The sequence below is a fragment of the Delphinapterus leucas genome, chromosome 8, assembly GCF_059928025.1.
Source record: "Delphinapterus leucas isolate spDelLeu-1000000601 "Yukka" chromosome 8, BTC_Dleu_Yukka2, whole genome shotgun sequence".
NCBI lineage: Eukaryota > Metazoa > Chordata > Mammalia > Artiodactyla > Monodontidae > Delphinapterus > Delphinapterus leucas.
Genome location: NC_143136.1, coordinates 94938931 through 94960679, shown reverse-complemented (window position 1 = coordinate 94960679; position 21749 = coordinate 94938931). Strand labels below are relative to the sequence as shown.

Here is a 21749-nt window from a genome sequence, read left to right as displayed (position 1 = left end):
TGAATCAACCATGAAATATATCTTTTAGGGTTTGCAACTCTCTGATTTATTTTACTTTGATTCAACTACATCCTTAGGTAAAGTCACGGACCTTAAGCTCATTTGCTGGGAGCAGGTTTTGATGTGGAAGAACTTGGCTCCTGAAACAGGGTGGGAAGGTGGGCGAGACTACAGTAGGTGGGAGGAGATGGGCCATACCCGAGACATCTTTTCCTGTAAATGCCTTGTTGTTTGTGCGCCCTCTTAAGTCTTCTTCATGCAGCCAGTGTGGGCTTACCGAGCACCTGCTCTGTGCCAGGTCTCTGCAGTCACAGAACCTACGATGTCCTGACCTTCAGAAGTTCACAGTCCCATTGCGTGGACACATAGAGTGACAGCGCAGCCCATAGGGGCCAAGCAGGAAGATACCAAGGGTACACAGGAGGTGGTAGCTAACTTCCCCTGGGTGAGCTCAGGAACGCCGACTTGCAAAGGATGAGGGGGAAGGAGTCCATTCAGGAGAGAAAAGGAAGGAGGAAAGAAGGGCATCTCAGGGGAAGACGATGCAATGGCAGGCCAGACACATGCGAGAGAGCAGGAGATGTTCGGGAGTATGGAGTAAGTTGTAGGGGGACCTTAAGCAAAGGAGGAGAGGGCATGGCCGGAGGTGAAGCTGGAGAACCTGTAGAAGCCCATGGTTGTGAAGATCCTCGTGTGTGCAGTTGGGGAAGTGGGCTCTCATCGCCATGAGGAGCCTTTGAAAACTTTTATAGGGGGGAACTAAATCTTCAGTTTTGGAAACTGTGGCACTGGACGGTGGATTGAAGGACCGAGATCCTAGAAATAGTGTCTTAGCCCAGAGCTTCTAGAAAGGGGGCCTGAGACAAAGATTGATATATTACTACTTGTTGGGGAAGGAGGTGCAAGCCCAGGGCTGTAAGGATGAAGGGAAGGGGCCAGGTAAAGTACCAGATGGATCCAGGCTAGCTCCTGCTTCACCAGAAGCCACACAGACACAGCAGCACGGGCGCTGGGCACTCTGGACCCCCTGGAAGGTTTGCAAGGAGGGACTGACGCTACCTTAGCATAGTCTGTAGAAGAGAGAAAAGAGGCTCCCTCCTGTTTCCTTCTCTTTGGCACTGGTTCACGTCACTGGCGTCCCATACATCTGGGGTGCTGTTTGGGGATGGAGATCCCCCCCAACCATACCCCTCATCCCTGGGGTAGCTTCTTCCCAGTCTGACAGTGGAGGGGGGCCTGGCTTGTGTGAGCACCAGCTGAGAAAGAGAAAGAAAAGCAGGCAGTCCGGGGAATCTGAGAAGGCTCGTAAGGGGCGTCACCATTCAGACAGGAAGCTCCGCTCAGAGAGGAGGACAGCAGTCCAAGCAGGAATGGGTGGATGCCAGAGTGAATGGAGGAGGCTGGAGTAGAGAAAGATGCACAAGATGTTCATTCTGTAGAGTCAACAAGCCCAGCCCCAGCCTTTCGGGGAGATACATCACAGCAGCAATCAGTAAGGGCTTCCGTGGCTAGTGTGGGGTGAGGCATACTCTATGGCCTTGTGGTTTCCTAAGGAAAATACATGATTCATCATTGTATATTCATTCATAAAGTCATGGAATAAGCCAATTCCTGTATTTGCCAGGGAAGGAGAGGAAGCTACAATAAAACTGGTTAAAAATCCATGATGCTCAAAATAAAGAATCTGGTCACAAGTGTACTTGTCAGGATTCTTTCTGCTGAAACGGCAGAAGCCCAGCTTTCCTAGCTTAGGATCGGGGGACTCTCAGAACCCAGGGAAGGGCAGGCATGCCCTGGGCAGAGATGTAACTGGAACAGTGGACCAATACCCTGCTGGGACATGCACCCTCTCACACTTGACCTTCTCTTTGTGACGACTTCCTTTTTCTCTGGAGCCTGACCTTCATGCACCAGGACTGATGCTGGCTTCAGCAGCCTGGTTTCCAGCTCACTGCTTTGGCTCTGGAGAGGGATTGGCCCTTCACACCCATTCAGCCCTTCCTGGGAAGGACGCCCACTGGCTTAGCACTTACCAGGTGCTCTCCATGGACCAACTAACTCTGTGCAGGGCAGCAGAATTATTATTTTTTAAATGGGAGGCCACAAGGTGCCATGTGGATGAGGGGAAAGATGGTCCAGGAGAAGGGATGTGCATATCTGCCATGGGGAGCAAGGGTGCCAATGGGGAGAAAAGTACATAATGTCCACTGCAACCCAAAGCTCAGAACGCTACCATTCGCCAAAGAGCCTTCCTGTACCCTTAATTCACCAGCTGGAAAAGAAAAGGGCTCCAGATTGTGCGGTTCTGCCTTCTACCTCTCCCCCTGCTAAGGACGGAAGCGAGTGTTGCTTTAGATTGAATTGTTTTCCTAAAGCTCTCGATTCAAGCTCTGAATATTTTACGACCAGTTCTACAAACAGAGCTGCCGCCAGCTACACACTGAAAGCCCTGCTCCTTGGCCCCAGCATGTTCTCTCCTTTTCCTTAGCATCTTCCCATCCCCTGCCTCCTAATGAGTTTAGGTAGATTGAAATGAGTTTAGGTAGATTGACATTTTAATCCATTTGATTGGTTGTATTTGATGGGAATTTAAATTGAACTGAAGACCGAGAGCATTGAGGGGCTGCAGGCTGCTAGCTGGGACCTTTTGGAGGCACATCTCACCCCCAAGACAGGGGCGGTGGCATGCTGCGATGTGGTGACTCCCTGCAAGCCCTTTTGGACTGTGTCTCAACAAATGCGTAGGTGATGCGGTTTATGGTGGAGACAATTTTCTCTGACCTTGGTCCCTTAAGTCAGAGGAGGAAAGCTTTCTGGAGAGTGGTATTGATCCAGTTCTTGGACCACTGGGACCCCCAGTTCCGGGGTGTCACCTTGACCGTGGGCCTGGATGTCCAAAATCAGGAGGGGAGTGGTCCCTGTTGCACACACACCCCTCCCACTGGAGGCCTTCCCATGGGTGGGGAAAGGCAGGCCAGGACCATGATTAATTTACAAAACTGCAGCGCCTTCTCTTTCTTTTTTTTTTCTTAATTTTTATTTTATATTGGAGTATAGTTGATTCACAATGTTGTGTTAGTTTCAGGTGTACAGCCGAGTGATTCAGCTATACATATACATATATCTATTCTTTTTTCAGATTCTTTTCCCATATAGGTTATTATAGAATACTGAGTAGAGTTTCCTGTGCTATATAGTAGGTCCTTGTGGGTTATCTATTTTATATACAGTAGTGTGTATATGTTAATCCCAAACTCCTAATTTATCCTTATTTCTTAAACACAAAAGATAACGTTTTCCATTGAGGAGAGACAGAGATCCTTTGACCTCTTTTTGGCAAAAACTAGGTCCTCCAGTGAGATGGCAGTGGTGCAAGCTTTGGTGTCATACCGACTGGTTTCTGTTCTTTCTTGATTGCATGTATTTTAATTTTTATATTTCAATTGTGAAATATATCAAATATGCCCACCACCCAGATGTGTAGGTGTTGATATTGTCCAATTGTTTTCTTAAGAGAAAAATGATATAGTTCAAATATCATGAAAGCTCCATCCGCCTCCCCAAACCCTCCCTTCCCTCCTCAGTGATCAATAGCTGGAAATTGTATCTGTCATCCCCATGCATATTTTTGTAGTTAACTCCAAATGCCCATATGTAAAAATATTGTTGATATGCATAACATTGACTACTACTGCTTTGCATGGTTAAAAAATGGCATCGAGCCATACAGATTCTTTTGCAATCCGTCCCAGCACTGCTGCTCACTTGTAGAAACCATGGACTAGTTGCATCAACTTTCTGAGCTGCAGGCAGATTGTTAAGATCCTGGTTGTGTTCATCCTGGCGCAGTCCAGGTGATCAAGGATCAAAGCCTGGAGAGGAGGAGACAATTTGATATTACAGAGGCAGAATCAGCAGGGCTTTGTGACTAATGTCATGTGTGGAATGCCAAGTGTGATTCTGGTACCTGGCTAGGAGACGAATGCCAATCACTGAGATCGGGAGCCTGGGGGTAGGGTTTCTGGTCTGGGAAAGTAAGGCACTGAATGACCTGTTAAGGCGGGGAAGTGTCCTTGGCAACCCAGGAGGGGAGGTTCAGGAGGCAGTTGGATTTTGTGAAATTCAGGCAGTGGTTTGGAGCTGGCGATGCCTCTTTGGGTTCCCTTCGCATCCAGGTGAGCATTCACTTTGGGAAGGAAGGGGGCGGCTCCTCCCTGGAATCACCCTGGGGAATCACCCTGGGCAGATTTCTTCAGAATTCTGACAAGTGGCAACAAGAGACCTGAGGTGGAATCACTTCATTGTCATGTCATCTTGAAAGGTTAGGGTTATATCTGAACCATTTCTTTTTCCCTCTAATAACATGTTGTGATTTCCTCCTTCATGAAATTACAGGAATCCTCTCTGAAGGGAATTTCTGCTTTCAGACTTTACCTGCCTTCTTGTTAATAAGTTCATAGACTTTACCAGCCTTGGCATATACTTCTTTCTCTTTGCCTGAACTTGCCCCCTTGTTAAACTTCAAAGAGCCCCAGCCTTTTCTGGGATGGATGGCAGGACATGTGTCTTCCCAGGCATTTGGTGTGGGAATCCTAACCTCGAGTTTGTCTGCCGTGAGTATTCATCTCCAGGTTAGGACCTGGGTGATCATTCACTGTCCTCCTTTTTCGCTCACTGTGGACCTGGTTCAGGGGCTGTTGGTCCATCCTGACTAGTTAGCAGCTGGTTTTTCACAGGGAAATGTCTCTATTTGCTTTATTAAAGAAAAGATGCCTGCCCCCAGCCCTGTCCCTGCCAAAAGCCCTGAATGACATCCTGACAGGCCTCCCTTTAGATGGGAGGGATCCAGCCAGAGGAGCCCAGACAAAAGAGTTGGGGAGGAGCGGGGGGGAGTTTGCGCAGCTGCTATTATCCTAAGGATCCAGACAGACTCTTGGGCTGATGGGGTGGGACCCAGAAGCTCCTCTGGGCCCTGCTTTTCTCCCTTCTGTCGCTCTGCTTTCTTTTCTCACTCTCTCTTCTCTTCCTCTTCCTTCGTCCTCCTCCTCTTACCTTTCTTTCCATCCCCTCTTCTAACTCTCTCCTCCCCCTCCCTCCCCCCTCATCAGTCTGTCTCCCCCTCCCCATCTTTCTCTCCCCCTCCTCTTTCCCCCTCCCCCTCCTCTTTCCCCCTCCCCCTCCTCTCCCCCTCCCCTCCTCTTTCCCCCTCCTCTTTCCCCCTCCCCTCCTCTTTCCCCCTCCCCCTCCTCTTCCCCTTCCCCCTCTTTCCCCCCTCCTCTCCCCCTCCCCCTCCTCTTTCCCCTCCCCTTTCCCCCCTTTCCCCCTCCCCTCCTCTTTCCCCCTCCCCTTTCTCTCTCCTCCTCCCCCTTGCCCTCCCCCTCTCCCTCCCCCCTCCTTTTCCCCTCCTCCCTCCCCACCCCTGTTCTCTTTCTGTCACACTCACAGGGGGAATGTCTAGGTCGCAGTTACTCCAGGTCCCTCTTATTACCCATTATGCATCTTTGTCTCCCTCTCCTCCTTTCAGCTCTTACCTGGTTCTCTTCTCACCCTCACCCCCAAGACTGTCATCTGACTTCCCCAGAACTTGCATCTGGTCCATAACTGCGCGGACTCCAACACCACCTGACCTTTTTGCTCCACAACCCCAGCCGTCTGTCAGTCATCTCTCTGTGAGCAGGACTCTGAGCTCCTGAGAGAGGGTCTGACCAGCACAGCTCATTGTCCTGAGCCCGGCCACACTGTCCCAGGCTGCCGGCCAGCCTGGGGATGGGTCCCCCTCAGGTCAGACACACCCTGGGCCAGTCAGGAGTGGCAGGGGGTGGGCAGGGTTACAGAAACCCTTGCCTACCTACCAGGGGCTGGGGTGGAGGTAGAGCCCCTGAGAAAGGGGGTTTGTGGGCTCAGGAGTAATCAGGTCCCTCTAGCACATAGACCCCCTCCAGGTAACTCACAGCAGGAAGATGATCCTCAATTTGGCTCAAGCTGAATGGGAGTCGTGGTTTATAAACTGTTCCTAGTCACCTCTGCACGAATGGAAGGGTATACATCTCTGAGGTAATGAATTTAGCATCTTCCAGCCACGCCAAACATGGCATGAAATTAGACTTTAATTCGGAATGTTCATTTTATTCACACAGTAGGGTGCAGGGGTGGACTTGATTGATTCCAAACAAAACAAAATCTTTCAGTGCATAAAATGGAGAGTGTGGACTGTACTGTTTTTCCAGTCGTGAAGACTTCGGTTACAGGGTTTGAAACATGTATCCCCCAAAGTTGAGTGCTTTGTGGTATTCTCACCTGCGAGATGTAGGCAGACGGTAGACCCTGATCCGGGCTCAGGATGCCTGGAGCTGCCCTACCAGGTCAGAGCGAGGGCCCCGCACCCCAGGGGTGTTGCTGCCCCTCCTCTCTTCAGAGCCCATCGTGTGCTCTGTGGCTGCTGATGCCACACCCCCGTGTCCCTTGCGGTCTTAAGTCACAAAACCGGTGATTATTACACTTTCCTGGAGTGTGTGAAAACAGGCTTCAAATGGGAAGAACCCTGTCCCACTTTTATACAACTGGAAAACATTACAGCACTTGAATCTTTCAAATGTCCAGGAAAAAAAACCCCAAAAGACAACCCACACATCCAGCTTGTGTGACTTAGTCACACGGAAACATGAAGAGGAAGGGAAAAGGAGCTTGCTTCCTACTTGCAGGTGGTTTTGATTTAGAAAATGTGCCTCGAAATTCAGTTCCTACCAACACAGAGGAGAGGTTTTGTTTTGCTTCTAAGAAAAGTAAAACTACTCTTGAATGTTTCAGGGCTCATCAAAGTTTCCGTTTAACGTTTTTTCCACTTTTGTCTACCTGGATATTCTCATCATCTCTGCATCTGCTGAGTCAATCAGTGTATATTGTGGGAAACTCTCATCCCCCCCATGATCCGAATTAGGTGGGATCCAGTTCTGACAACATGAGTTAATCATCACTAGAAATACTGGCAAGAGCTGGGGATGTTTGCGTTCCTCGGGGACAGTTTAGCGTCTCCAGATAAATATTCCAATCCAGCTGACTGCCTTCTCTGAGCTTTCCTTCCCCGAACTTACTTCCCCATAAGGAGGACAAGCCAAAAGCAAAGTGTTGGGTCCCCGGTAATTTACAAGGCTAGGACAATACTTCAAAACAATTGGTCTTGAGCCATCGTTAGTATTCAGTAGTATGTCGCTATAGGATATGTTTCTTCTTGCAGAATTGTACAGTATCCACGTGACTGTTTTTACCCTCAAAATCCAGTCAGATTACTTTTGAAAGAAGTTTTAGGAATTGGGTTGCCAAATTCATGCAATCTCCATGTTAAGAGCTCCTGTCTCTGTGGCCTCCAGCTATGAGGCAGGTTTTTATGAGAACAAAAAGAGAAATACCTTCTCCTTGTGTCCCCTCTTTAGAATAAGAAGCTCTACTTGGACATCATTCACACGTACATGGAAGTGCACGCGACTGTTTACGGCTCCAGCACAAAGAACATTCCCAGTTACGTGAAAAACCACGGGATCCTCAGTGGACGGGACTTGCAGTTTCTTCTCCGAGAAACCAAGGTAAGTTTTTTGTAGTTTTGTAAAAATACATCAGTATTGTTGTGCGGAGGTTTGTTTCTCTTGCCATTGCAAATGGGATCAGAATCTTCGGCGCTTTCTTTTCAGTGGTACCATTGATCTTCAGGTCATTGCTGGGCAGTGGTTTTCTAGACTAGCTGTAGCTTAAAAGTTAGCAAATTGTGAAAGGAGGTTGCTACCATTTAAAACTTATTTACTGAGGACCTGCTTTGTGCCAAGAAGCGTCAGGTGAGGGGCTGGGGACATGGCGGCAAACAGGAAAAGTAGGGTATCAGACGTTCTCAGAGAGCAGCAGCTTTCCCAGCAAGCTTGGGGCCACTTAACTCCTGCACCTCTCCAATCCCCCCTGTTCAAGGAACCCATCCCCCAACTAGCTTTTCATCACACCTGGTTGTTTCAAAACGTTTGTACTGGACACTGGAGAAGTTCAGACAAGGGAAGAGTCCCTGGGGGCTCAGGGAGCAAGGAAGGCATCGTGAGAGCTGTGAGAGATGAAGGATGCGGGTGTGGATGCACCTGGCATTTGGCACAGGTGGCAGTGAGTCAGGTGGTAGAGGTGGAGATGACACACCCTGGAGAGTCAAGAGACCAATCCAGCGAGTCTGTGTGTCGGGAAATAGTGGAAGATAAAATTTGATAAGGGGCTGAGGGTCTGAATGTCACAGATGTAGAATTCAGGCCACGTGGTGTGGGTGGGGGCAACTGATGGACGGTCATTTCAGTAGCATGATGAGCGTGGTGTTTTCACACCCTGGGGGCGTCCACTCAGTGGTCTCTGTCCTTTCTATAATTCTGACATGGACGCACCCGGTGAGGCTACATCAGTGTTGGGCCTTGAAGGGTTGGCTGGCACGTTGATGTATTCCTCATGTTTATTAATAAGCTCTTTTTTAAAAAAATTAAACGTGTATATCTTTTTTTTTTTTTTTTTTTTGCGGCACGCGGGCCTGTCACTGTTGTGGCCTCTCCCGTTGCGGAGCACAGGCTCCGGACGCGCAGGCTCAGCGGCCATGGCTCACGGGCCCAGCCACTCCGCGGCATGTGGGATCCTCCCGGACCAGGGCACAAACCCGTGTCCCCTGCATCGGCAGGCGGATTCTCAACCACTGTGCCACCAGGGAAGCCTGGGATATATACATTTTTAGTTTTAAAGGCTATAGCCAAAATGGCTCCTCAGATATTATACAGTCTATCAGTCAGTGCTTGTTACCTTTCTCTATGAGTGAGGCAGAGCACCTTTTCACATGTTTATCGCATAGATTCCTGATTCCTGCCTCTAAATGCTACACGTTCTTTAGGTAAAATACTGCAATCCATTAAAAGGGTTATGGTATTGAACACGATAACATCACAGGTATTAGACAAATATATCAGACTTCAGTAAGTTATTTAGATAAGTGAAGAGGATTGTAATACATATCATGAAAATTCATGTTTGTTAATAAGCTCTTATGTGTGAATTTTACAAATATGTCTCGAGCAGCTCCTATGTGCCAGGCATCATGCAAGGGATACAGGGGCAAAGAAAACAAGCACGATCCCTGCCCTGCATTATCAACAGTGAATTGTTCAGCTCTGGTCCTGACTGCATTTTCATTGTCCAGGTAGAGGGGAGAGGCCGAACGGATGAGCTTCTGTGGCATTGTAGCATTTCTGATCAGTGTGTGTGATACTTCAGTGTGGGAAAGCATATTCATAGATGCTGTCCTGTTTACTTCTCACCACAGCCTTCAGAGGTAGGCAGGGCAGGTATTACTGTTAACTTTATTCTAAACAGGAGGAAATAGACTAGAGAGTTGGGCTTGTCCATTGTCACTGAGGTCACCCTGGAGGTAACCCTGACTCGTGATTTTTTTATTGCAAGTGAAAGCTCTGCTAGGCCCACGACGTACCAGCCTCATGAATAAACATACAAACTTAAGAACATTCAGTGGATAGTCACAAGCCAAAAGAATCTGCATCTCCTTTCTGCCTCAGTTTCTCCATAGGTAAATGCATTTGATCATTTCTACCTCCCAAGTCATGTGTGTGATGCCATGAATAAATTCACATGATAAATTTCTCTCCTTGGCCCAAGGAGAGAAAGTTTGTTTCATTAAGATTTGATTTCCTTACAAGGTCCTCTGCAGTCTGATGACGGTGGCCATCACCAGTGCTCCCTGGTTTGCACTGTTTGCTTTACGTTCACCTTCTGTCTTAGGAGGACATTTTAGAATCATTAGAAAGTCCAGGCTCTTCTTTTTTTTTTGGCGACACGCGGGCCTCTCACTGTTGGGGCCTCTCCCGTTGCGGAGCACAGGCTCTGGATGCGCAGGCTCAGCGGCCATGCCTCACGGGCCGAGCCGCTCTGTGGCACGTGGGATCTTCCTGGACCGGGGCACGAACCCGTGTCCCCTGCATCAGCAGGCGGACTCTCAACCACTGCGCCACCAGGGAAGCCCGAAAGTCCAGGCTCTTTACCCGTAATGCTATTTTTGCTTCATTTTACTTTTCCCCACATCAGACTGTGGGAAAATCTCAAGCTCCTTTAAAATTACAGTTGGCAACGCTGCTTCTCTGTCATCACTGTCCCACACGCTTCTATTAACCCAGCTGTGTGAATGTCTTACTCAGCCTTACAAATCTTAAAAGAACACTTACAGACCGTCCACTTACTCTGTCAGAGAATGAGAGATAGGCCGAAGCTAAGGTCCCTGATGTGTGGAGAGCAACAGAGAAGAGGCCTGGAAGGCCCAGGCCATGAGGTCGGAGATTGCCTGAGATTACCCAAGGATTACAGCTGGAATTTTTTTTTTTTTTGAGTGTAAGGGTCATCTGTTTATCCTTGAAAAACTGGTACTTTCAGAGGATGTCACTGATCCCATTTTGTATTTCCTGTTCAGAGGACTAGAATATATGAAAGGACTTCGAGTAGAATTATGGCTACAACGGTCGGCAAATATGATGAAAATGAGGCAGTGTATTGCTGAGGCTCCCCTTCTACCCAGAACACAGCGGCAGCATTGAAATGAATGAATCTTGGGCTTTGGAATAATGACACTAAAGACTAGTCAGGCTTTGCATTTATAACCCTTTCTGCCTCTAACTCCTTCCTCCGTGTCTCTGAGCAATTTAAAAGTGATTTATTCCAATCCACATTGGAAGTGCAGAACTGGGGATGCAGACAAGCAAATGTGTGTGGAATGAATGGGATTTGCACGTTCCTCAGACTCATTACGGGAGAGGGAAGCAAGTCGGGTGCCCCTCAAGGTCTAGAGACATATTGAAATGATTGATACATAATCAGCTTTTGACTTATTGTTTTTCTTTATAAGCCATCTTTGAATCTCTGCACCGAGCCCAGAAAACTGTCTCCTCAGCAGAATTGTGTCCCTGCGTGCGAGGAGGGGCCCTCGTGAAGGGCCCACAGAGCCTAATGGAGATGGGAGGGGTTCAGTGTAACCCTCAAGTCGGGGCTCAGGAGCTGGGAAGTTGTTGAACGTAGAAGACTCTTCTAATAGGCATATAAATGTGGATGAATTCATTATTTATCAAAAGACCAGAGATGAGTCATTCGGGCCAGCAAACTCCAGGAGAGCAATTTAAGCCAGCAAATAAGGACTGAACTGGGGTGGCGTGTTTTTATTTTTGGCTTCAGTCCCCATCTTTCTTAATGTGATTTCTTTCTTCTCCTTCCTAATTTTCCCCTCCCTGTGCCCACCTCCCCCAGTCTCACCAGGGGAATTTCCTTACAGATTGGGGCCTCCACATCCCACGCTGGCTTGGAGGAGCATTTGGAGTGAGCCCAGACGGGTACCTCCCTTTCTGACAGTGAGAGCCGAGAACAAATCTGGCTGTGGGGAAGCAGAGGAAGAAGTAGCTGCCGCCCCTGCTGTTGCCACACACCTTTTCTGCCCACAATCCTGGCCATTTCCCCCTCCAGCCCTTGGATGGGGCATGGCGGCCCTGTTTCCCTCCCACATCAGCTCAGCAGCTTAGCTGTGGGACTCGCCTAGAAGCCCGGGCAGGGTTGGAAGATAGGCAGTATGTCCCACTGTCCCTGTTCCATTCCGTCCTCGGGTCTGACCTCCCCTATCAACTGTGGCTCTTCCCACAAGCTTGGATGTGGTTGCACAAGCTCTGTCAAAAACCCAGGGACCAAGGCAGCCACCACCAGTGGACCAGACCCTCGTGCAGCTCCATGAGAACCCAGGGGCTCTGCTTATTCTGTTGACAGGTACCTTCTCAGGGCCTGGCTTGCAGAGGCCTTCAGATAACCGGATGAAGAATGAAGGAAGGAGTCCAGAAGAAATCCATTGGCCATCTGGGATCTTGGGGCCGTGCCCCTAGGAGTGATTTCTTGCTTTTCTCCTGAATCATGTGCCTAGATCTCCAAGATCTCCCCAACAAGGGACACTGTCCTTCTGATATCCCGTGCTTGCCTCTCCATGGTGTTGCCCACATCCTCAGGCCCTATGAGAGAGAGCCCAAGAGTGAGCTTACTGCTGGAGCAACCCGTCTTCCGTGTCTACTTCAGGTCCTCCAGTATTCAACCTCAGGCGGTCAAGCAGGTTTCATCCTGGTGACAGGTCCCAAAAGCCATTCCCATTCCAACTAGATGGAAACTAATTAGCATACACTTACACATGCACACACACTCCATCCTCCCCCCTCCCCTCCCACATATGTATATAGAATGTAGAACTTATGGACATAGGATTTATTAACCTCTCCGAATGAGGTTTCAAGAACAAAGGCACCTCCTGACACCCAAATACACACAACCCATTCATATTATCATGGGGCACAACCGTGGGGTTTTACTGCAACAGTAACGACCATCTCTCTAACCCTTCCCTGTGTTAAGCCCTTTCCATGAATTCTCTCTTCATCACTAAAGTCCTCTGACCTCAGTACCGTTAGAGCACATCTTAACTGCGGTGGTGAGCCAGGCCTGTGATGCCTCCACACCGTCAAGAGCTGAGGGGTAGGCCTGGTGAGCTATTGGGGTGAGAGTGGTGGTCCGGGACAGCTCCTGCGGGGAGGTGCACCTGAGCTGCCTCTTCGTAGCAGACATTGCATGCTGGCACAGCTGAAGATGGTCGGCATGTACAGCTGTACATGTATCTGAATGTTCTCTTCCTCTCCATCTCCAGGGTAATATGCTTTCGCAATGCAAATTGCAATGCATTGGATTTTGTGCTGGGGCTTCCAAATGACCGAAGGGCAGGGACTTGTGATCTTGATGTTGTTGTTGGATGTTTTGTTTTGTTTCTGGAAGGCCACTTACATAGTGGACATAGCCTGGGAGTCTACCCAGTGAGCTGGTCTCCAGGAAATGACCTTTGATTTAGTGGCCGATACTGACTAACCCGGGGTGCTTAAACGTGCTTGGCAAGTATCATTGTCTTTGTCTCCTTTGCCCTTCTAGACCTTTAGGAGACAGTCTTCAGGTAGGGTAGGTTAGGGGCTTACGGAACCCAGGAGAGGGTGTAGCCAAACATATATGGGAGAGATTTTGGCCACTGTTTTCTCTTCCATCAGCGCTGGGTACGAAAGGGAAGACAGATGTCCAGAGAGGGGACCCTGCCGGCTACACAAAAGCATCACCTATCAGGAAAATAGGTTTTCTCCATACGCAGCCTTGTAGGATTCTTTTAAAGATATAAAAGGGATACCTGTTATCAAAAATGTAATGATTCCCAATCATTACCTGGAGAATAAACAAGCAAGGCTTAGCCATAGCATGTGGCTCATGGGACTGGCCTTTGCTTGAGGCAGTCACTGTAAACTGTGTCCTCTCTGTCTTCTGATGGATGCCTCTCCCTGTTTTTTAATCCAGGTATTTTATGAAACACAGAGAACTCATAAATACACGTAAGCAGGTGCTGAACCTCTTGTAAAACCCCACAACCACAACTCCTGCACAGCAAACTCCAGCTAGACAACAAAAGGTCGTGTATGTGCTGCATGTAAAGTTGAACCTGGGTTTGAACTTGGACTAGCGTTTAGTGAACATTTACTAAGTGCCAAACCTTGGAATACATCCTTTCCATGAAATATCTCCTTGAATCCTCAGAGCAGCCCCATGAAATAAAGCACGATTACTTTCACCACTTTACACATGAAAAGACAGGTTTAGAGAGCTTGTGTTACCTTGACTAAGGCCCATAGCTAGAGAGAATGCATTATCAGTGGGCCTCAGATACTCCATAGAGAGAAGCATATAACAATTTCCCACAGTTACAGAGCTAGGAGATGATGCAGTCAGGGTTGGAAACCTGGTCAGCCTGACTCCAGAGCTTGTGCTCTTAATCACCACATTGTCCTGATCTCAGAACTACCTTTATCCACCTCTAAAGGATTCTTTGTGAACTACTCCACTTAGGGGTTTAAAACAATTTCGCTTCTCCTTTCACACAGAGTGAAAATCTGAGTGGTTTAACTAATAAACTCTTTGTCGACATGTAGGGACTTCCCAGTCCTCGAGCTTCATCTGTTCTCTCTTCCTTAGTGTTAGTTCAAAAGTTAAATTTTAGAGCATGTAATTGAAAGCTCTATTTAGAAATGCTCGTTGATGGAGTCAGAGCTGCAGCCATGGAGATGTCCCGTCGTCTGGAAGATCCTCATTACATTCTAGGCTTCTGCAAGCCAGATGAAGTATCAATAAAATATGCTGTGTCCTCCTGAGGAGTTAAGCCTCTGCACTTGAATGAATTCTTGCAGTGTCTCTCTTGCCCCCGTGCTGAGGAAATCTGTAAGCGAGCAGAATGATGGGGGGAGTGGGGAATTAGGGGAAAAGCAATTTAGTGTGGTTAAGGTACCAGTGTGTGGCAAGGCCGTAAGCCCTGAAGAGTTCATGGAATACCCTTTGGCGGTGGTGAACTCTCTGCCTATCCTGCTGTCATTGAAACCTCAAGTGTGCTATTCGGCCTTAATACATCTGCTCCATTATGATGTCACAGGTAGTGGGTACACAGGAAGCAAGAAGGAAGGTTGCTTATTGACAGAAGTGACAAAGGACTGTTATTTTGGTGTTTCCAAGTAATGCGTTTCCTGCGATCCTAATGAGTGTGACGAGAAGACTCATTGCCAAGAAATTGTGTGGTGTTTGCTTTAGCTTCATTCCGAAATGGTGAGGCTTCGGACAGTTAGCCCGAAGCGTTTATGTGTACTGAGATATTCGGATGCCAGCAGGGCAGAAGAGGTGGTGCAAGTCGTTATTCACATATAATTAAACCTAGGTCACGTTCAAGTCCATTAAGCAACAGCCTCAAATCCTTTTAATTAATGGGTTCAGGTTGGTGGGCCTGAAAGAGCTAATTAAATTTTTTTCCCAGGAATTTCTATTTAAATAGACAACCATTGTGCTTCCTACATTTCCTCCAAAGTTATTCTTTGTAATTTAGTGTTGATGAAGGTATCAACACTTCATGGCAGGCCCTGGTTTTCAGAGGTCAGAAAACACTGTGGGCCCCTGGTTAAACCCACGGAGACCCCTGTCTGCATCTTCCAGGATCTGGAAGTCCTGTGCTTTCCTGAACCCAGCCACGGCCTGACAGAGGTCCTCTTTTCGCTGGAGAGCCGACACCTCCTCCCCCAAATCTGCTGGGGGTGGCAGATCACAGAGATCAAAAGCCTCAAGGATAGTAACCCTGGGTTCTTTGTATTTTAACAAAGCTGGGATGTCTTGGGACTGTTTCTTCATGCCCTCATGGAAGACGGCTTCCAAGCTCTTCTGCTACCACATTTTCCCTCACCCCTGTGTCTCCAGTTCTTCTGCTCCAGGAGAAATGACCCAGCCAGCAGTGAGAGCTCGGCTGGCTTCTCAAAGCTTTTCTTCCACAGTTCCTTCCTCTGTGGACGCCCCTGAGGGTCATCTCAAGGTTTACAGGATATGAAAGGTTATTCTTCCCAAACAATAAAAAGGTTAAGTACCCTGTTCTGTGCAGAAGAATGTACAGTTATAGGATAGGGCATCTCTCCAGAAAACCTGAGATTTTAGTTTCTTGCCCCAGAAAATTCCCTGCGGGGGCTTCATGACTCTCCAATATGTCTAACATGGGCCACGCTGCATGTTCAGCCCTGGAATTGAGTGCCCAGCACATACGGGTTGCATCTTCCAGTGCTGCCGGGGTTAGACTCAGGGCTGTCTAGGCAGAAGTATTCCAAATCATCATTCAATTAAAGCAGCTGCAGAGACAGGATTACTGGGGAGAGGGCCCGGGAAAGGAGACTCAAGCATCTAGCCGTATCCAATTCAGCAGCATCCTTCACCCTTGGGGCATGGCCGTGTGGATGTTCCCCAACATGATGGCAGAAGGAAAGGACACCCTGGGACCCAGTTATCCTTTGCCACTTGATGTTCCTGGGAGACTGCAGAGATTTCAGCATAGGCTCCTTCATGTGGGGAGGGAGATCTCACACGTCACCAAGCCTAGACTTGGACCAAGCCCATCAGGACCCACAGCCGTCCAGTGGTGTGAAATACCCTGAGGGGAGGGTACGCAAGGATGCCTTTCTATGAGATGATGTTTCATTTCTGGACCCAGGAGTCAGTGCCACTGAACTGCAGGGAGTCCCCTTTGTCACAGCGGCTCTCAGCCGTGGTCCCTGCGAGGACTCTGAGATGTGTTTTTGCTGCCATCTCTTGTCTGCCGTGGGGACAACTCGTGGTTTACTTGCTGAGGTGGGAAAGCCTTGCCCAGTTACAGCTCTACACCCTCTCCCCACATTGAGGGGAAAATAAAACCCAAGATGCTGGTGTCCCCCAGCGAAAACCCCATTATGAAAACCCATGTTTGCTGACCTACCATCATTTTAATGCAGCTCCATGTGAACTGTAATCAAACCGCCAAACGACCTTTCTGTCCCTCTGCCCAGCATCACTGAAAGGGCCTGTTGTTCCTTTGGTTCAATGAAGAAACCTTCTGTTTAGTTAAGCAAGTGTTTTTGCAGTCATGTCTCCTGGTAAGGTACAGAAAGATTATTGTTGGGTCTTGGGTTTTGTTGTTGTTTTTATTCTGTGAGTACCTCCACCCCCCTACCCCCTCAGCTGCCCACCCTGACACTTACTGCTTTACTTTTTTACAAAGGAGGGAAATTCATAATGACCTGAGCAGCTTCCTGGGCCCTTAAAGGTCCCTGGTCATGTTTTTCAGGTCCTAGTGTAAGCTGGCTTCTCATTTATCCACCCCCAACCAGGGCCTGGGAACTTTCCAGGGTCTCAGAGGCATCAGCACAGGAATGGAGCCCAGAAGAGACCCCCATGAGCCAGGGACGCCAGTCTGATTGATGTGTTTACATGTGGTGTGCTTCTCTGTCTTACAGCTGTTTGTTGGACTCGGGTTCCCTTATGAAGGCCCGGCTCCCTTGGAGGCCATCGCAAATGGATGTGCTTTTCTGAATCCCAAGTTCAGCCCACCCAAAAGCAGCAAAAACACAGACTTTTTCATTGGCAAGCCAACTCTGAGAGAGGTAAGCATCTATAAAACTCATTCTACTTTCACTCATAGGAATGGTAGCTATTTTTTGAGTGGTAGGAGCCCATTTGAACCTCAGAGCCTTGGACGGTAGGTATTGTCAACTTCATTTCACGTAGTTGGGTGGAAGGGGGAGGGTGTGCAGGGGCTCAGAGAGATGGATGACTTGATTACATCCCCTCACTAGGTAGTGGCAGAGCCAGGATTTTGATCTATTTCCGTTCTACAAAGTACAGGGTCTTTTCGCCCTACCCCATCTCCATCCTAATTTGAACAGATATCGCCGGTCTTCCAATTAGCTGAACTCTGATTTCGTGGATGATTAGAGTTTATGGAATAAAAAGAAAATCCAGGGGTTAACAGGTATTTTTAAAGAACCTACTCTCTGTGAGGAGCTTTGGGGAATAAAAAGTGGGCCGTGGGCTCCTTCCTTGAAGAATCATCATCCTTGAGAAGAAAGACGTATCGGAGTGACTGAATAGTATGCCTGGTATTTTAGCCGACTGTCAGCAGGGTGCCATCCTGAGAAGCAATCCTGCCATCGCTCGAACCATTTGCAGAAGCCTTATTTGGATTGCCTTTGGAGGTCCTCTTGAAAATCCACAGTGGGTGATGAATCACCATTGAAGGCAGTTGGATTCTATTTGGGACCATAAACCAAAGCCATTTAGAGCATGTGAGTGACCAGGCTGGGTGTTTCTATATCTGGTTAGAAACACGTATGTGCAAGAACCTATAAGATTGATTTCTTATTATTTCTTATTTATTTCTGCACAGTTCGTAAGTGGCTCTCCAGGCTGCTTTCAAGGAGGAAGCCTCTAAGTGTCGATTTGTCCCAGTGCCCTTGTCATTTGGGCCCGTCTACTGGGGAGGACACTGCTGGGCAGCCCTCCCGGGACATGTTTCTAAAGCATACATTTTTCACCTCTGCTACTTTTTTTTTTTTTTTGCGGTACGCGGGCCTCTCACTGTTGTGGCCTCTCCCGTTGCGGAGCACAGGCTCCGGACGCGCAGGCCCAGCAGCCATGGCTTACGGGCCCAGCCGCTCCGCGGCATGTGGGATCTTCCCAGACCGGGGCACGAACCCGCGTCCCCTGCATCGGCAGGCGGACTCTCAACCGCTGCGCCACCAGGGAAGCCCGCCTCTGCTACTTTTAAACCTTTCTGGGTCAGTTCTCCTGACCCCATTCGCCCCTTCCCCAAATAGTATATAAAACACATTTTCCGTGATTATTCTTTACCTTTCAGTCAGAGAACTTACAGTTAGTTAATAGAGTTGGTCATTCTGAGAGCTCTTTGCTTTGACCCTCCCCATCACTGGTGAAAGGGCCGAAGGAGATGGAAGATCAGCAGGACCGCAGATTATCCTGAAAAAGATGAACCTATGGCCCAGATAACCTCTGACAAAGGTTAACGAGGCGTGTGCGTGTGTGCGTGCGTGCACGCTTGCTTTTTCCTTCTGCTGGTATTGTAAATTTGAGTTCTTCATTTTGGGGGGGCGGGGGGTCATTCCTCAGCAACACTTAATGCACACAGTGTTTGGACTTCCTGTGCTGTGGGGCAGGTACCAGAACACAGATCAGGAACCTTCAGTCTGGTACCCAAGAACTTACTCTTTGCAAAGGTTTGAAAGGATGCTCCCCAGCAGTGAGAATGCCTCAACTTAGGCATCTGTGCTTTAGTGTGCGACTGACTTTGAAACTTCGGAGCTCTGGGTAGGAAATGTGGGATAATAAATCATTCCTGTGTTACGTTTGAAAGTAGGAAATCCCTGAAGTTCTACATCTGCCTAAATTGGATAATTATTTGTAATTTTCGATGTTTTTTTGTGATAAATTATACACAGTGAGAAACGATGATTTTAACCTTTTTTGAGTGTACAGTTCACTGGCATTCAGTACATTCGCGATGTTGTGCAATCATCACCACTGTCCACTCTCATAGATTTATTGTTCCAAACAGAAGCTCTGTACATTAACAGTAACTCTCCGTTCTCCCCTGCTCCGGCCCTGAATAGAAGAGTAACCATTACTCTACTTCCTGTCTATAGAAATTTACCTATTCTAGGTGCCTAATGTAAGTGTCATCGTACAGTGTTCGTGACCAGATAATTTCACTAAGCATGTTTTCAAGGTTCGTTCATGTTGTTACATGTGTCACAATGTTTCCTTTTTAAGGCTGAATAATATTTCATTGTATGAATAGCCCACATTTTGTTTATCCGTTCCTCTGTTCATCAACACTTGGATTGTTTCCATTTCTTGTCTATTACGAAAATTGCTGCTGCAAACATGGGTGTACAAGTATCTGTTTGAGTCCTTGCTTTCAATTCTTTGTGGTATATATACCTATGAGTGGAATTGCTGGAACTTGCTTTTTATTTATTTTGAAATAATATTAGTCTTAAAGAAAAGCTGCAAAAAGATTGCAAAGTTTGGTTATATGCTTCACGCAGCTTCCGCTAATGGTAACATATTATAAAACCACAGCGTAATTGTCAAAACCAAGAAGTTAACATTGGTACCGTAATATTTTCTAAACTACAGACTTTATTTGGATTTCACCAGTTTTTCCACTAACATCCTTTTTCTGGTCCAGGCTCCCACATGGCCTTTACCTGTCATGTCTCTTTAGTCTCCTCCAATCTGTGCCAATTCTTCAGTCTTTCACTGTCATTCATGACCTTGACATTTTGAAAGAGTACCAGTCAGTTGTTCTGTACACTGTCCCTCCATTTGGATTTGACTGGTGTTTTCTCCTGATTAGTTTGAGGTTACACATTTTTGGCAAGAATCCCCCAGAAGTCATGTGGCCTCAGTGTATCATGTCAGGGGGTGCGTGATACCAATGTCTTATTACTTGGTGATGTAACCTTGATCACTTGGTTAAGGTCGTGTTTGCCAGGTTTCTCCACCATAAAGTTACTGTTTTTCTCTATATTGGGGGAAGTACTTTGAGACCATGCAAATACCCTCGTTCTCCTCCAACTTTTGCCCATTTATTTTTACCATGTATCAGTGGATCTTTCTTGCAACCATTGTTACAGTGATACTCTAATGATGATTTTTCCCTCATGATTTTTTTTTCTGGTTTCCCATGATAATAACCATCTTAGTTAACATTTATTGGAGCACTTACTGTGTGCTAAGGGCTCTTTAAAAATGATTTTTTATTGAAGTATAGTTGATTTACAATGTTGTATTACTTTCAGGTGTACAGCAAAGTGATTCAGTTTCATATATATATTTTTTCTTTTTCAGATTCTTTTCCCATATAGGTTATTACAAAATATTGAGTATAGTTCCCTGTGCTATACAGTAGGTCCTTGTTTTTTTATCCATTTTATATATAGTAGTATGTGTACATTATTCCCAAATTCCTAATTTATCCCTCCCCCTACCCCACCCTTTCCCCTTCGGTAACCATAAGTTTGTTTTCTATGTCTATGAGTCTTTTTCTGTTTTGTAAATAAGTTCATTTGTATCATTTTTTTAGATTCCACATATAAGTGATATCACATGGTATTTGCCTTTCTCTGTCTGACTTACTAATGCATGAAAAGCAAAGAAACCCATCAGTTTTCTTATTGCAGTTTCTATATACAAGACTTTGGGAAATGATTCATCAAAAGTATTTTGGACTGACTTGGTACCTTCTTTATCACTAGAATTAGATAATAATTTCAATTTTGATAATTCTGAAGATTTTGATAACACTGTATTACAACTGAGTACTTTTTCCTGAAAAAAATTTAAGACCCTCTTAAACACAATCTAACCCTTTCCCAGTGAATGATGTAATGTTACATAGATCAGATCAGCCAGTATGAAATTGTTGAGAAAAGTATGTTCATGCTGTCGGTTGTGATTCTTTAGTAATTTGCTTTTTGTTGAGGTGATAGAGGGTTTTCATTCTTCATGGCATCAAAAGGGAATAGGTGTTGGAGCTGCCGCCCAGGCATTTGGTTCCTCCTGTCCTTTCAGATGGTCCCACCAGTGCTGGAATGAGACTCCAGTTAGAATGGCACTGGGGGAGGCTTTCAACAGCTGCTCAGCAAGTGACCTCCCACAAGTGACTCCATCAGTCCTGGGCTCTTGTGGGAGGGCTGGGATGCAGAGGTCAGCTGACAGATGTTCAGTGTATCCCCACAGGGCCTGTGGTACTAAGTCACTGCATTGGGGGAACTTATCAAGACACATTTCCTGTTTCCCAGGAGCTCAGATTTTGATATGGAAGTGTGATAAGAGCGATGCCTAATCAACGGGCATGCATAAGGAAAGAGCTGAGTACATTAAGCAGGGGAAGTTAACTTGGAGTGGTGCCCGGTGGAGGATGTGCTGGGTTAGCTAGAAGGGGATAGTGGGGGAGCTATGCTTTAGAGGAAAAGAAGAGTCGGGTTTTGAGTTGGAGAAGCATGAATGTTGATGCGTTGGAGGGAAACCCCAAGCAGGTCACTTTACTTTATGCAGGAGGGCAGGTTCCATCTGATGTCCATTTCTTTCTCTGCTGGAGACGGTGCAGAGAGCAGGCTGATAGCCAGTGACATGACACAGCTTTGAGGGGAGCCAGTGAACCTGACCTCACGGGCAGGTGGGCCGCCCCACTGTGCTCTTTCAGCTCACAGAATCCCCCTGATCAAAGATGCTTTTAATTGGGAAAGAGCTATCAACACTTGTACAGATTTCTAAGG

The 21749-nt window shown here is 47.2% G+C and overlaps 1 protein-coding gene across 2 annotated transcripts in view; it reads left to right on the top strand.

Moving 5' to 3' along the window:
- MGAT5 (alpha-1,6-mannosylglycoprotein 6-beta-N-acetylglucosaminyltransferase) overlaps positions 1–21749 on the top strand; it is a 119097-nt gene that overhangs the window by 59359 nt on the left and 37989 nt on the right. For both annotated transcript variants that reach the window (XR_016394178.1, XM_089916885.1), the window contains exons 3-4: positions 7431–7580; positions 16908–17054. Coding sequence is in view for 1 of the 2 variants with exons in the window: in XM_089916885.1 (XP_089773011.1) it covers positions 7431–7580; positions 16908–17054 (297 nt within the window). In the remaining variant the exon portion in view is untranslated. The remainder of the gene's footprint in view (positions 1–7430; positions 7581–16907; positions 17055–21749) is intronic.